The sequence below is a fragment of the Kryptolebias marmoratus genome, linkage group LG5 (genome assembly GCF_001649575.2).
Source record: "Kryptolebias marmoratus isolate JLee-2015 linkage group LG5, ASM164957v2, whole genome shotgun sequence".
In the NCBI taxonomy this organism is placed as follows: domain Eukaryota; kingdom Metazoa; phylum Chordata; class Actinopteri; order Cyprinodontiformes; family Rivulidae; genus Kryptolebias; species Kryptolebias marmoratus.
In genome coordinates, this window is record NC_051434.1 from 5,742,000 (window position 1) to 5,758,689 (window position 16,690).

The 16,690-nt window shown below is 40.3% G+C and overlaps 1 protein-coding gene across 1 annotated transcript in view; it reads left to right on the forward strand.

Annotated features, from left to right (window-relative positions):
• Positions 1–13,148, forward strand: part of samd12 (sterile alpha motif domain containing 12) — a 98,837-nt gene extending 85,689 nt beyond the window's left edge. The window contains exon 5 of the mRNA XM_017429726.3: positions 12,119–13,148. Within this exon, the coding sequence (XP_017285215.1) occupies positions 12,119–12,150 (32 nt within the window). The 3' untranslated portion in view covers positions 12,151–13,148. The remainder of the gene's footprint in view (positions 1–12,118) is intronic.
• The last annotated feature ends 3,542 nt before the right edge of the window (positions 13,149–16,690 follow it).

Genomic DNA, 16,690 nt, shown 5'->3' on the forward strand with positions numbered 1-16,690 from the left:
CCCCCCCCCCCCCCTTTGCTTGTAGAAGCCTCAGTGTACCCGCTGGGACCTATACGCCCTGACACCAATATTATATGCATTTACACAGCCGCCTTGGCACGATGCAGGGTTCTGCACCGAGGTTAAGGCGTCTCGCTCAAGGGTGATGTGTCGCAGTGGCAGGTACAGTATGGTCCCAGGGGGGAATTTCATTATGTATTCAGGCCCCCAGCTGGTAAATATACGTTGAATGCTACCGAGTCAGCAGGAGCAGGCGGCGCACGCAGAATGCCCAATCACTTCAGGTGGTTTGCTTTGAAACAGCAGAGGTTTGAGGGGCTGGAGGAAGGGCTTTCTGTGTCAACACTGAGCTACAAGAGAGCGAAGACGTCCCTGAGAGCCAGTTAAGAAGAGAGGATTTCCAAATGGTTTGGGCTTTTTTTTGATACATGACTTAAAAATCTTAAAACTTTAACAACTATATCAGGGTTTTCTGTTTATTTCGACTTAGTTATTATGTGATTTAAGGTTTCAAAGTTCTTGAAACATTGCTAACATGCCAGCACTCATATTTCAACAGTTTTTAATAGGCTGCATCACAACATTCAACCATTTTACACTCCTGGTCAGCCGGGGGTGACGGTTCTGATTTGCCAACAATTATTCAAAGGAAAAGAAATATATATATATATATATATATATATATATTATAAAAATTGTTGTGGACCCTAAATAATTCTTGACCCTAATGTGGATAAAGGCAAAACCAGCCCCCTGTTTTTACTTATTTTTTCTTCCTCTTCTCATGGTTTGATTTGTAGGCATCTTTGTTTTGTCATAAAAGTTGGGCAATCATGTAACTGCCAGTGTTTATGTTCAGCACACAGTTTATCTCCTGCTGATCTGGTTGGTGAGGCTGAAACTGTGTGAATGAATGAACGTAAAAATGGATGTTTTGCTTGTTTATCACTGGAGGTGTTGAAATTCAAACTCCCGTCTTTATAAAGCACTTTAAAAACAACCACAGCTGCAACAAAGTGCTGTACATGTAAAATCAAATAAGAACTGATTCAGATGGACCTCATTTATTGGTTAGAAAACTTCATTTTAATGTTCAGATTGTGCCGTAATGTCCCCCTTTTGTTGGAGACGCTGCAGCATTTGTCCCACACACTGAGATGATGTCCTTCATTGGTTCTAAGGCTTTTCCATGTAGCATTCTTAGTGGCAAAAGATTTTATAAAAAAAAATAAATAAAAGTCACAACTTTAACTGTGCAGACATCAGCAGAATATCACAGAAACTGCTTTACCAGACATTAAGTGTTGCATCAATTCAACTGCCTCATTTTTCTTGAACTTTTCTCACTTGCTCGGGAAATTTGCTCGAACACGTACTGTATGCACACACGAGTGCTTCGGCTCTCCATTTCTACCATCTTGAATGCACCAGAGGAACTAATTGTTTGTCGAATTGATTTCTTATTTAATTACCAGACAAGCAAATTAGTTTAAACTTGAAACCCGAGAGCCACTCAAGGGGAATTAAAGTGATTCCAAAAGTTTTCACTGGAGAAGAAAATTCAATTTTCCTTCATGGTTATTGGTTATGTGGCCGAAAAAAGCCTTTATTGTACTTCCACTTCAGATTCATATCTACAGAATATACAAGATCCATTCCTTTCTTCAGCTGACTAAATCGAGGGGAGAAAAGATCTTAAAAAAAAAAAAATGTTCCTCGGAGTGCGTCTAATTGCCAAAGACTGTTTCTTTAAGTTGTCACTGAGTGTAAGAGGATAATGATGCCATCAGTAGAAATGGTGCCTTCAGGGACCAAACGGATGCACGAGCCAGATTAAATGGAAATTGAGGAAAACGGAAAGAAAATGTTTTCCGCAGTTAAAGAGAACTGCATGCTGCAGTTTTGTTTTAAAAGGATGCTGTGCCTGCAACTATGATGGTTAAACAAAACAAAACAAACAAAAAAACAACTTCGTAGCAGCAGACAGTTTTGTAGAAGTTATTTTTTTCACACGCGTCTCTGTATTCATCAAATATATTTTATTTGACACCGATTCTGTCCTTTAGCATTATATCAGCGTCCTTTAAATTTAAAATCTTGAAGGTTCAAACTAAAAGGAAACCAAATCAGTAGTTTTAACTTCTCAGTTTTGACTTTTATTTAGCTGCTACACTGTGAGCAAGCTAGCACATCCAGGTAACCATTTCCTTTTAAAATCATATTTCTGTACTTCTGGTGGTGATAATGTTTAAGATATAATAAGTTAGAATTGTTTTGGAGGAATTTCCAGCCTTAAGTGTTCTTTCTTTGTATTTTAATGTGTTATTGTTGGTTCTGTTCGCAATGCAGGAAGTTTTTAGGATTGTTTTGTTGGAAAATCTGCCTCCCGGTTCTCGGCTCCTCCGATGGTTGTGCAGGAAGCAGATACCGACACAGTGATGTGAGGTCATCGTTACTCACCAGCTGCTCTGTTCGAGTCAGAGGAAGAGCCAAACAGAAGATGGAGAATGCTGAGTTTTTTTAACTTCCCCATGCTGGCCGTGTACATCAGTCTGTCCTCCTTGTTGCCGAGTCATCACATTTTGGTGGAAAATGAGATTTGCTGTGCCTCTAAGATGGATGACCCTCTTTAACCTCAGCTACTGAAGCACTTTTCCCGCTCCACGATGGCAACCGAGCCATTTTGTCTGCGCCGTTTGAAGTCCTCTCATTTCTTCCATTAAGTGCTGTTGACTTTCAAAATGACTTGTTTGAGTCTAGAAAGGCTGCACAATGAGATGAGCAGCTTAACGGCGGGTGATTTTCTCTAAGTGAGCACAAAGTACATCCAACAGGTGTTTTTGGAGAACAGTGGTATAAGTTTTGTTTTCTCTCTTTGGCTGTTTATCTTACATTCCATGGAAAAAAATGTCAAAACTAATTTTAATGTGATTAGTGGCTGATTCAGCAGAAACCTTGTGTATAAATGCTAACCTTCCAAATGCATAAATCTTACTGTGTCGCCTTTTTAAATATGTACTTACAACGAAAGATCAAGCACAATTCACATCTTTCTAAAATTACAAGCAGAATGTGTTTTTTTTATTATTATTACAAAAAGACAAATGTATCAGAAGTTCATAAAACCAACTTGGTAGCCCAAAAAGAATTATTACAAATATAATAAGCTGCCGTTTGTGCAGGTAAACAAGAGTATCTGCTTAGATTTATTGTAAAATAAATAAGTAAGTAAGAATTTCAGTGCGCCTCAGACAGGAAACACAATGCAGGATGGCGCGCTCCAGCTAAATAAATTATCACGGGGGGCTATTTTTAAGCCGAAGTGTAAATGCAGTAATCCTTGGAGCAGGAGCTGCGAAGAGCACAGAAGCCACATCAGGGAATTCAGCTCTGCCTTTATCTTCGCCTCCCGCCCACCTCACTCTCTCATCCCTCTCCCTCCACTCCCCACAGTTCCACAGCATCCCCGCACCTCCATCTTTCCTCACTTCACGCGTTTCCAGTTTCTCTCTCCTTTTCTTTCTCCCACCCCTTCTCTTTTCTCCCCGCGCCTTTCATATGGTAAAAACCTCTTTTCTGTCGGAGTATTTTGCTTATCGCTGAGCCCTCTGTGGGGACTCCTCCGAGTTCTATTGTAATAAACAATAACGGACCTTTGAACAAGACAGGGAGGGGAAACATGTAAGTGGCACCCAAAGAAGCAGCAGTCAGAGGATATTAGGCCACAGTGGGTCATTCTTCAACTTGCCAACAAATCTTTTTTTAAGCACTGTGAAATGTGAGGGCCCCTATTTTTTCTTCTCTTGTCGGTGTGTGAGAATGCTGTCAGGCCCAGTGAGAGTTCCTCTAAGAAGCCGCAGCTCATGTGTGTGGTTGTATTGTGTTGCTTTGGTGTGTGAGAAAAGAGCCTCCTCCGGTGCTGTTTAACTGCACATAATGGGGTATCGTTAATCACCGGGGCGGGCCGAGGTTTTACAAGGTTAATGACGGTGTAGCCAACCTCTCGACTGTGTCCCGTTCCTTCTGTGTTTATCTGTCCCTGCAGAAACATGAGCTCATTGTAGTTCAAAGATCTCTCACCGACAAGTCTTCCCAGCAAACACACTACACCCCGGCAACAATAACATCCCAGTTACGACCTAACATGGATGGGATGTTGGTGCTGAAATGGTAATGTCTGTTAAAAGTCCTGTTTATGGTGTATACTGTACTTTTTACAACACGTTGCTGCTACATTGTTAGACGTGCCAAATGACTATTTAAAGTCTCCTAACAGAGAGGCATTGCCAGAACTTTGTTGCTACATTATTTAAAAACTTGTGCATGTTCCTGGGATGTTTCTTGTTATGTTGCAGTTGCTCACTCAGGGTGGGAATCTTTAGGCGCCTCACGATTTAAAGGACCGCGATGTGGTTCTGAAATAATTACTGATGCATCTGCTGCATCCATAATCACACTTCAAACTACATCCTGAGCATAAAATGTCTGCCCTAAAACAAACTAAACAGTTCCTGCTTTCATTCAAGCAAGAATTTGGTAACTAAATGAACAAAAGGAGTCAAAATGCTGATTACAGTAACATGAGGTTCTGTGGCAATGGATGTTTTTGCATCATCTTAGAGCAGGGGTGTCAAACTCCATACCTTGAGGGCTGCTGTCCTGCACGTTTTAGACGTGTTCTTGCTTTAAAACACCTGGTTTAAATGGACGACTTGTTGCCATGCTCCTGGAGAACTTGATGATTTGATGAGGAGGTGATTAAAATGTTTGAATCAGGTGTGTTGGAGCAGAAAAACCTAAAACCTCCAGGACGGCGGCCCTCGAGGCCTGGAGTTTGACACCCCTGTCATCTTACCTGCTTTCTTCAGTGTTTCCACCACTTTGTTTCTGGTCCTGTTAAAGTGTAAACATGGCTGTTAGGATCATGTTCTTTCATGGCTCCAAAGGATGTAACATAGTACACAAGCTGAATGCAGACTCAGCTTCTCTGCAGTAACAGTCGCGATAATGGACTTTTGTTACTTCTTTTTTTTTTTCCCACTGAGCTTAAAACTTTGATTTTGTTTGCTTAATCTTCCTCTGGTCAGCATCAGCAGCCACCACTGGCTGTTTTTTCTTCTGCTTCCTTTTCCAGTTGGAAACATGTAACATCATTTTTGCCTTTTACTTGCAGTGAAGCCAAAAAATTCCCAAACACTGTCTTTCAGTGCAGAAGGTGCCGTTTATATATGCCTCGCTCAGGTTTTTAGTGGGAGGCCCATCTGATGGATATATATGGTTTGTGTTTGCAGTTTATTGAAATTCTTTGCTTTTTTGCAGTGTTGATGCTGCACGTGTGTGTATATATAAATATACATAAATATTAATCATTCATAACCTTTCCACAGAACCCCACTTTATAAGCCCTGAACTATAATTGTCATTGTGAGTGTTTGTCTCTGAGCTGTTTGCAACAATTTGGATCAGAATTTGTTTTTCCTTTGCTGAATCTGAAGCTCCTGTCGGTGTTCAGATGACATGAGGCTTAAAACAGGAAACAAGACGTTTTCTGCCTTCAGTTTAACCAAACACCCCTACCTTTTCAGTTTAATCTGTGCAATTATCACTTAAAATCCTGCGTGGCTTGATGTTATTTTTCATTTTTTATTTTATTTTTTTTTTTGCTGCGCTCTTACCTAACTGAAGCACAGCTTATCAGAGTTTCGCTGTTGATAAAATGTTAGACACGAAAATAAGTAAGACTGACTCTCAGAATGCCAATGCAATCATTTAATTTAATTTATCACTTCACAAAGATACTGTCGAGTTCTGCTGTTTGCAGCAGGCTTTTTTATTTTTAGATGGTTTGACCTCAGATGTGTTTTGCAAGCAGCAGCGATGATGTTGGAGGGTTGAGCCGCTTACACCAGTCATTCTCGTCACAACAAAACGAGGCGCTTGTACTTTTCTCTGTTTAACACTATGAGTCATCAATCTCTCTCTTTTAGATATAGATGCATGTATGTCAGCTCACATGTTCTTGCATAACTCAAGGGTTTATTTTTGCTGTTCTACTTTTTGCTCTTTTGCATTCTCGTCTTGGAGCCCCGAAGGCTGTGTGACAGCTTTACGCCAGAGGAGATATGCTGCATGATAGAGAAATGGGGTTAAAAAAACAGGAAGCTGAATGTGACTGTCCCCTGCTGAGCAGCTAAAGGACACTGAACCACAGAGGTGGGGTTTGTGTATGTGCTAAGCTGCATGGATGTCAGCATTTCCTGTGGCAGGTGACGCTGGAAAAATAAATCCAACTTGACATAAGAGAAAATAAAAGCAGAGAACTTACTCGTTTCTTAGTTGGAGAAAGATTTTATTTACTTAACTTCACTGTGATACAAACAGGAGGAGCTCTGGTTAAGGATTACGAGGAAAATGTCCTGTTAGATGTGCTGTAGTGGTTTGAGAATTAAATAATCTATTTTGAACAGAAAAGATCGAGTTCATAAAGATGCTGACTCAACTTACTATTAAAAAAAGGCTTCAAATCTTCTGAAGTGGGGTTATGAACAATCATTATCTTACCTGTTGTAGATAGCTCTGTGTTTGGCCTCAGTTTGAAGAAATAGTTAAGTTCAGACGAGCTAACGGCTAGTTTGAGCCGGACCAGAACCAAACTGGGTCACTGGTTTTGTAATGATTTATATGAATGCAGTTTAGAAAATCTTTTCATTGTCATTAACTTTGCATTAATTACTGTATTTATTTTGGCAGAAATATTATGATATTCCTGCTGGAAGTGTTCGAAGCTGCAAGGGATATGCTACAGCTAGCTGCTGCTGCTTCTACTTGGGCAAAAACCCCAGAGGATTCTATTCAACTAACCATGTAATGTAAAACTGACAGGAATGGGGCACTTTGATAGATTTTTCTGCAGGTTTTGGGAATCGTTGAGTCTTGATAAATAAAAATACAACAAATATCTTTTTGCAAAACAGCCTCAGATTTTAGTAGAAATGATTATTCTGATAGCTGAGGTTCTTGGTTTTTCAACATGAATGGTTGAGTGCACAGCTGTGGGGACATGTTTCAGTTTGGCGGTGCTGTGAGACATTTGCAGTGAAACGAACACTGGCTGTGCGTGTTTTCTGATCTGAAGACGGACATTTAAAAAAAAACATGCCATATATTTTGGACAGACAGTATCTATAAAACTATAAAACAGTCATGACCTTATGCTAAGCTGTCCACCTTTGTGTGGGTTTTAAGCAGATGTAATATTTTGCGCACAGATATACGATGACAACAGTTCTGGTTTTTATCTCAGACTCATAAAACTCAATACCAGAATATTGCAATTTAAACACATGCAGCCCTACTGAAATCTGTTTTTATTAAGTTTTTCATTAATTTTGAGCTGTGTATCTGAACACGCTCATCTTCTGGCATGCTTGAGTGGGTGCTGCAGCACTCTGCACCCCTACTTCCTGCAGCCTTGGTCGACAGTGAGGTCCTGTCTGCATTAGTCCAGATATTTTTTATTTGTCCACACAGTTTAACAAAAACCCATGCCGTGCCATTGTTTGGCGAAACTAAAGATTATCCCAAAGATTATTGTTCCTGATATCATTAATGGTTTCATTTCAATTAATCCTTTCACCACACAATTAAGGTTCTGCAAAGCTCTGCAAAGCGTTTGCTATATGATCCATTTTTTGTCACCACACACTCTGTGTGGACAGGAGGTGCAAACGCACCAAAACATAACAGATTTTAAAAATATCCACCGTGTGGACGAGGCCGAATAGATCAGTAAATTTGTAGCACATTTCCTTTTTTTTTTCTTCTTCTCTTGTTGGATGACTTTCAGCCTCAGTTTCCTACACATTTTATTTTAGCATGTGTAAGTATATTTAACAGCATAACACTGAATGTCCCAAAATAACAAGAGTTCCCATAATAATGATGAGGCTCGGTCGTGTGGTTTTAAAAATTCATGAGCAGAAACGAATCTCTGTGGCACAAAGGGGTGAGATTAATATCTTAGCAGGGTTGTTTTCCTCCACAAGAGCTGATAGCAGCTCATTCTTAAAAAAAAAAAAAACAGAACCTGGATGGACAGAACTGGTTCATCATTTACAAGTTTTACATCCAGATCTGGAGCAGAGAGGTGGCAGATGTAGCTGCACGCCGAGGTGTGTTTTGATTTTAAAGGAGACACTCTGATTACTAATCCACGGTAAAAAGAGAGCGATGACGCCATGAGGAGTCGCAGAGTGAACGTAACGATCCACGTTTGACTCGGTGTCTCCAAGAAGCTGCTCATCTGATCATGGTGATCAAATCACATTTATTATTCTGTTGATGGCTTAAAATAATGAGTTGTTGTAAAATACTGGGAGTAACGTGTGTGTGTGTGTGAGAGACACAGTAAATGATAGCAGATCTCCACCTCGCCCTGTCAGCCCTCCTGCCTGAGATGTAAGTGGGTTTTGTAATTGGTTTGTTTAATAACTGAGTGTTCTTTACCTCTCAGTCACACACACTTGTCCTCACACACACAAAAATAATAATCTTGTGTCAGGCGCGGGAGCTCACACACACAGAAACAAGGCATTCGCACGTCTGTCTGTTTAATTGAAGTTTGGCAGATTGTAGTAATTATGTTTAGAAAAAGAATTTTCCTGAGTGTTTTGCCCTTTTTCTGTCCTTGACATCTAAAACGACACCAGCGGAGGGATGAACAAGCTCTTTGTTTTTACACCGTTGTTTACCGGTTTCACCTGAATGAAAGACATTTTAAAATATGAAGTGTTAAAGTGGTAGTTCATATCTTTGAACCAGCTCAGTTTGGAGAAATGGTTCAACTCCGACATGAATGAGGAGGTAAATGTTAGTCTGATGTTATGGTGCTGATAGAAAACAAAGCCTTTCAGCAAATTATAACTACATCCTTGGCAGCACGCGCCGCAGTACGTTACTTATACATTCTTCAGTCCTTACAAGAGCACCCCCTAGTGGTGTGGAGTATCATATGCAATATGATACTAAAGTGGACTGCTGTTGACATGCAGACACTCTTTTATAAACCTTGTTTCTCTGCTCCAACACACCTGATTCAGTGGTTAAATCACCTCTTCATGTTCTGCAGAAGCCTGTTAATCAGCCATTGATTCAAATCAGGTGTGTTGGAGCAGAGGAACAAGGAAAACCTGCAGGATGGTGGCCCTCGAGGACCAGGATTGGACACCCCTGCTTTACACTGTATAATGAGAACCTGACATTAGTGTAAAGGTTTATAGAATAGCTTTTGCTTTAATCACTATAATTTCTTTAAGATTTAATTGTTTCTGTAACTAACTCACTCGGGCTATCTGTCAGCTCATTAGTGGGGTCAGAATTTAACTCTGTTTCTCCAAACTAACTGTTCAAAGAGATACTACCTAAGATCTGAACTATCCCTTTAAGCATTGTGAGTTCAAATGTTTTGCGTGACTTTATGGCAACAATCGTTTCTTTAATCGTCTCAAAACTGATGGAAGCACAAACATGACAAGCTTACATGTGTGTTATGTCTGTTTCTGAGTGGATGAGGAGAAAGCAAATTTGGATAACGAGACGAGTAAAAACTGGAAACCCGAGAGGAGCCCGTCTGCGCAGATCTTCATTCAGCACCTCAGAATATCACGTATGTAAATATTTAAGGAGCGTCAACGTAAACTAGCCACAGAAATTCTGTGTAAACGCAGCAGCTTGTTCGAGCGATAATGCAAACTATTGTTGAAATGAAGACATCGACCAGGAGTCGTCCCTGGTGGTGTTTGTTGGGAGCTTGGAGGATTCTCAGCGTTCTCTGAAGACGAGGAGGAGGGGATCTTTGGAACATGCTGACAGCTTGTCGAGGCCCTCCTACGACTGTTATGAATTTCAGTCTTTTGTTGCGTGTGGTCCCGCCGCACTGATGAGCTCTCACACTAATTCAGTTAAGCAAGAGTAAGAGTCTGTGTGTGTGTGTGTGTGTGTGTGTGTGTGTGTGTGTGTGTGTTGGCTCTCAGGCTGTTTACATGCTTTGCAGCTGAGATGTTGTGATGCTTCAGAGTCGATAACGGTGAATTGGCTGAATTTGCACAACCCCGTCTCTAATGATAAACAAGTGCAACTCAGAGTTTTGACACAACATTAATGCAGCCATTTGAAATCTGAACCGTTTTGAAAAACTTGCAGTTTTGCATCATTGATCTCGCAGTATTTTATGTCTCTGCTCCTTGTCAATATTTTCCGTAAAGACGTACCTTCAGAAAGATTATCTATTACTCATAACTCTGTATCTTTACATTGGAACGACTCATTTAACTTCCTCAGACTGAACAGGTCCTCTTCCTCACCATGTGTTATGCTGCACGGCCGTGTTTCTGCAGAATAGACCAACCTTCATTGCAAACACTGTATGGTTTCTGTGGGAAGATGTGTGTGAGGCAGGATTATAAAGATGCTTGGATTCTGCAACTGTGACTCTAAGGTCAAATCCCATTTTATAACATTGCCTCTACCCCCTGACCGCTGATCAGTGTTGGAGAAAAACTGATGGAAAAAATATTCCAATTGTCGCAGATTCTGTTTTGGAAAATGAACATATCTGTTTTCAAATGTATGTCGTGTAAAACTAGTTATTAATCCAGAAACAGATTTATTTGGCAGGTTGTTCTTTAACAAGCATAAAAATAACAAAAATACCAAGAGAATAACTCAACTAGACATGGCAACTTTTATGCTGGTAAAAATAATAACCAGAGAAAAAAGACTTTTTTTGAGTGTTTTTTGGAAGCACGCCTCATACCTTTTCATTTCAAAGCATCCCCCTGAAAAATCTGTTTTGGGCCAGAAATCCCTGGACTCTCAAACAGCAGCCCCAAAAAACATGAAAAACTAAAAGAACAATAAAATAAATTTGAAACATTAAATATGTTAAAGGGTACTCATTGAAACCAGACAAAAAGAATGAAGTAAGAAACAAATTCCCCACAATATTTTTCTCATATTGAAGGTTAATAATGTGTCATTAAATAAAAAATGTACATACTGCCTCTTTAGCAGTCCCTCCAGATATTTTCAGGATCAGGTTCTGGTTCAGACAGGCGGAGGAGTGAAGGAGAAGAATCTGATAAATCTCAAGGATCAGTGGATTGAAATTGGGGTTTAGAAAATGTCTCACTTATAGAGGAAAGTTTTCAGCCAATTTTTTACCTTTGATTGGAGTCAGAAACGTCATCTGATCCAGTCGACTCACACACTTCCTTTAAACCCGTGATTGTGTTGGCTGTCTGACCTGAGTTTCCATCCTACTTGAATTAAAGTTGAAAAACTGCAGCATGGAGTTCCTCCTCTGCATATTCACTCAGATCCACTCGGGCGTTTGGCGGTGAGGGGATGGATCTTTGTGTCTTGTCATCACATGCTTCAATTGAGCTTTAAATGTCACTTGTCTCTCCCTGCTTCATCTGTTTGATTCATCCTTGTTGTCTTCAGTCTCCATTTGAAGTGGTGTGTGTGTGTGTGTGTCACGCTGACATGTGCTGGTGTGTAAGTGTTTGATGGACACACTGCTCCTCTCCACCCTCTTTGTGCGGCGCCTGCAGGCACAATGATGCCCTCTGCATTGATTTTTCTTCTTCCATTTTATAATTACGTCCCCTCTTTTCATTCGCACCCCCTCCTCCCTCTTTCCCTCTTTCTCTCTTTTTATTCCATCTTTCTTATCTCTCCCCCTTCTCACTTCTATTTTTCTAATTCCCCCCTCCTCCCCACCCCCCCGATCCATTTTTATGCCTCACTGTGCCCATGCTTGTTATCTTAGCCCTTTTTTTTTTCCCCCTGTTTGATCTCAACTTCTTAATTTCCTTTCTCATTTACGTCACTCCGCTTGGTTTCATTCTGCCACCTCCCTCCCAATTCTGAGGTTTTTCATAATCTCTCTCTTTTTGCTCCTCTATTTTCATCTTATTTTTCTAAGATTTTTACCAACTCTTTTTCTCTTTCCAGTGGGATCACATTCCTCCTCTTCCCATCAGATTTCTAATGTTTTGTCTCCTAATGTTTCACGGGTGTTTTCCATCTCCTTTTTTTTTGTTTCCTCTCTCTGCAGCCTCTCTGGAGTGCAGTCCGTCTTCACCATAGATTGATGGACCGGACCTTCCTCGTTGCAGAACAACACGGACACACATCCATCCAAGTTTCTTCCCGAACATATCAAAGTTCGCATCACACGTCAGGTCTCCATCTTTCACCAAAGACTGATCTGGGGAAAAAGAACCTGCCTTTTTTGTTTTCTCTCTCAGCCACTCCTGAAAATCTCCCTCAAGTTCTGACTCGCCGTTTCTTTGCACTTTAAGTGATTCCTCCCGGTTTCCTGCAGATATGACCGGTAGTTTCCACCGCAGATGTTCCTTTCTCAAGCCCTTCTGGCCGCACTTCCTTCATGCACCAAATGCTCCGTCAACATGCACACAAACCTTCAGTGCAGAATTGCTCTCAAAGGATTGAAATATGAAGGGAAGTTTTGTGTTTGCACAATAATTCCACCATTTCTCTCCTCTTCCACTTTAAACCGAGTCCTGCAGAGTAATCCACATTGTCCTTCCCTCTCAGACGTACACTCTTTGTGGCATGTTAGCCTCTTTATCCCAGCACTTTAATGTGTGTTTTCTCCTCTGCATACTCTCGTGGTGTTCTGAGCCTGGTTCTGCCCTGCTGAGGACTTTCTACACGGCAGAACAAAAGGCTGTCTACAAGAACTACACACTCCCCTTTCATTCCTCTTTATCCTCAGACTGTATTACCACCAAACACAAGAGAGGGGACAATATGTGTTTGTGCTTGTTCTCTCTATGAAATAGACTGATAAAAAGTGTTAGATGATGCATAGTGAAGTATCCATACCTCTCCGTACTGTGAGAACAAACCGTGGACAAACGTAACTGTGAAAACAGAACAAAAGAATAAAAACTAGACCTAACTTAACATCGGTTAACTTCGAGGTCCATGAGAAAGCAATACAAGGGAGCTGGAGCTTGAGAAAACAAAGCTGAACGGCGAGCAGGAAATTCCCTTGGTGTCCCTAAAAGCACGGCGGTTGTAGGTAAACTAATTTAACAACCCAAGAGGGGGCAATGTCAGAAAGAAGAAAGAAGACTGAGTAAATGGGCTCTGTGAACCAGGAAATGTTTAGACTTAACATCCGTCACTCTAATGAGGAGAGAGAAGGAAGACGAGACGATACAGATGACACTTCCTATCCCTTGTATTGCTTTGTCTGCTTTCTATCTCGCTGCTTGAAACTATTTTTAGAAGAGTTGTAGTTGAAAAGTAGCCATGCTGTGAGCAGAATCTCATCATTCAGATGTTATTTGTCACTCCGATCTGGAAGGAACTCCATATACTCTGTGTGTGATGAAACACTTAAACCTCTGCTGTAAATGTGAAAAATGGCCTCTCACTGTTGATATTAGAGACATTTTAACTGCATATAGAAGCACATGTGTCTGCAATGAAACAAACCCGCTGTTAATCAGCCCATCATCTTCAGCTCTGTGTCTGTCGGTGTAAATACATTATAAAACCCAGTGTAATGACCTTTCAATGTCAGCCACCTATTTCAGTGTACTGGAGAGATATTTATCAAAAGCTCTTATCAAAAGCTCTTATCAACGCGGATGTAGCATGAGCTGTTGTCACGGTAACAACATCCTTTCTTTCCTGGATGGGAGCATAAAGTAGGCGCTGCAGTTGGAGGTGAGTTTTAATCGGGTTTCATTTGTCCCTCTCTGTCCAGCCAGTCTTTGTTTGAGCAGCAGTCGTGGCCTCACGCTTCACAGAGCCGCATGAAGATTGAATCGTATTGATCAGCTCCTCGGAACGCGTACAGTCCGCCCTCCAGGATTTAAAATCCTCCAGGAGGGTGTGCGCACGCGCGTGTGTTGACAGTCACGTAGAAGTGGAGTTGTTTTGGGCTAAAACACGAGTGGTTATTTCACAGTTGGGAGGAGATGCCATGTCCATGTCCCTCAGTGCTGCAAGCAGGACGGGATGAAGCTTCTGTTTAAATTGGAATTTCTCAACTTTTTGATTTTCAAGCTGGAAAACATCCAAAACTTTACTGTAGGAGAAGACAAAGAGAGGAAGTAGCAATGGTAATAAATATTCCAGACTAGTACGTAGCTGGTACTTAACAAGGTATGTTCCTGGTACTAAACGGGTACGTACCTGGTACTTACTCAGGCATGTACCTGTTCACATTTAGAGCCATTACAGAGTTTTGGATATGAAGTCGGTCTCTATCACACAATCAGGCACTGTAAACTCGATGATTCTCTAATGCAGTATCCACATAAGCTGGTTGTTTGTTACAGTTTTATCTGAAACAATCATTACTAACTTAGGAAAAACTGAAGGTTTTCTTCTCAGACAGCTTTAACTACCCAAATTATGATTATTACGTACAGGAAAACACTTAAATGGTTCATCAAATATGTGTCTACAAAACTACAACAGGCTTAACTTCTGGATGTTTTATTTTTTTTTCTGATATTAAAAATGAAAGCGATGGGAATGGACCAGACAGTGGAGGTAACCCAGATATAACAGGATGGAAAAGTGATGGTGGGTCTAGAGACAAGACGACCAAATGATCATAAAGTCACTGTTTCAGTGAGCTTAGACACTGATTTCAACAGAGTCAGGTGAGACAGAGAGTAAAGCTCAATCCTGCAAACTTAAATCACATTATAACACAAACTTTGCAATAAGATCCACAAAATTATCTTCATTACATGAAACTAATAAGGAACCAATCAGGGACTAAATGCTAATGATGAAATTCTGATTATATATTTTTTTTAATTAGTTATTGATCAGGTAATGGTTAATTACATATAAAGTCCAAAAGTAACAGTTTGCGACCTAATTGCATATAGCTTTATTATTAGTAATTAGCATTCAGTCCTTGATTTGTTCTTCACTCGTTTCAGGAAGTTGGAATTTGCCTAAAGTGTCGGTAAAAGCAGTTACGACCTCATGTTGGTGTTATAATTGTCTTTGCAAAGAACTGTCAAAGCATGAGGCATGAAGTAGATGTCATACAGATAAGAGAACATCGCAGAACAACTTTTCCTATCTGTGTTTCCCATCAAGAATAACCTGCGAGCTGCAGCCGTGGAGCACGTCCACATGTGTTACAAGTGTTAGGAAGAGGGGCTTCAAAAAGCTGAAACCTGGCTCTAAAATGCACCAAGTTCTGTCTGTGATGATTTAAGAATTGAAATGTTTTGTTGACGTAGACGGACAGAAGAAAAGGGTTTGATGACCTGCTTTAAGAGCCGCACCCTCTGTTTAAGTATTAAAGCACCTTTCCTGTTTCCTTCAGCTGTTGCCGAGTCAATCAGATCGCCTCTTTAACCTCGTAATGACTTTAAAGTACGAGTGCTGATGACCTGCACAGCCAAGGGATGGAGAAAGTATTAAACAACCTTTAGCTTAGCTCAGCTTAAAGCCTTGAAACAAGATGAGAAGCAACAAGCATTAATGATTCCATCAATATCACTTTATTCTTCTGAGTTACTGTTTTTACATATAAAGATCAGCAACTGGAAAACCTGTAGAGCTCTGTAATCCTTACAAAACACAAACAAATGAAGTATAATGTGTTGAGTTTACAAACAAGACCATTAAGTATAACCTGACTGTAGCTTTATGATGTATTGCTATATTTAGCTTAAGACAAAAATGAATATTTTTGTTTTGTTTTGTTAGAGAAGTTTAAATTTGCACATATTGTATAGCTGGGCAAAATTAATGTCCATGGACTTCTGAAGACTGGAGGGAAATAATATACATATTTATATAGGCCTAAAGCTGATTTAAAGTTAAATTAACATTTTGTTTTGGGTTTCTTTTTTTTACAAAACTCAGTTTCTGTTTAATTTTGCTGTAAAATTGTATTCAAGATGTTTTTCTTCCCCCTCAGATAAATTAATTTGTTAAAGTTTATAACTTTCGCGTTGAGTTCTCCATTTATTATTTAGTGTTTGTCTTTACGACTCATATCGCGGTGTTCAACAGGAATCACCCTTTATATCATGAGCTGGAACTCCCCAAGAATCCGAATCTTTCCTGATATTCTGCCAAGTGTTTGTTCCCGACTTAAATCATGGGAATAGATCTTCCTTCAGAAACGCGATGGGGGTTTTGCCATTGCGTTTCTGGCTCAGACATTCAGGTAAAACCAGCTTGAGATGTAGCTGTTGTGCCAAAGTGTTCGGGAACTTGCCTGAACTGGCCGAGCCCATAGTCTAATACCCTCTGAGCCATTTGGCACAAACTCACAGACACTGATGCACAATGTGTGATTACACAAGGCAACGCCAGAGCAAAGCTCTCATACGTTATTGCACAAGATGTGACTCAAACGGGCACACAAACAGACTCTGTGTCATCTTACCAAATCAAAACGGGACCCACATATTAAGAATTATCAGTAAAGACACATTAGCTATGCATCGACTCGTGTAGATGTGAAACACCTCGTACAAAATCTGAGCTTAACAAACAAAATAATTTATTTTTCCTGCCTTGTTTACATGTTCAAGTTCTGTTTTTCTGAAGAGGGATGTGAAAAGCTCGGCTCCCCATCTGTTAATTTTCAAGGTGCCTAATGATGCAT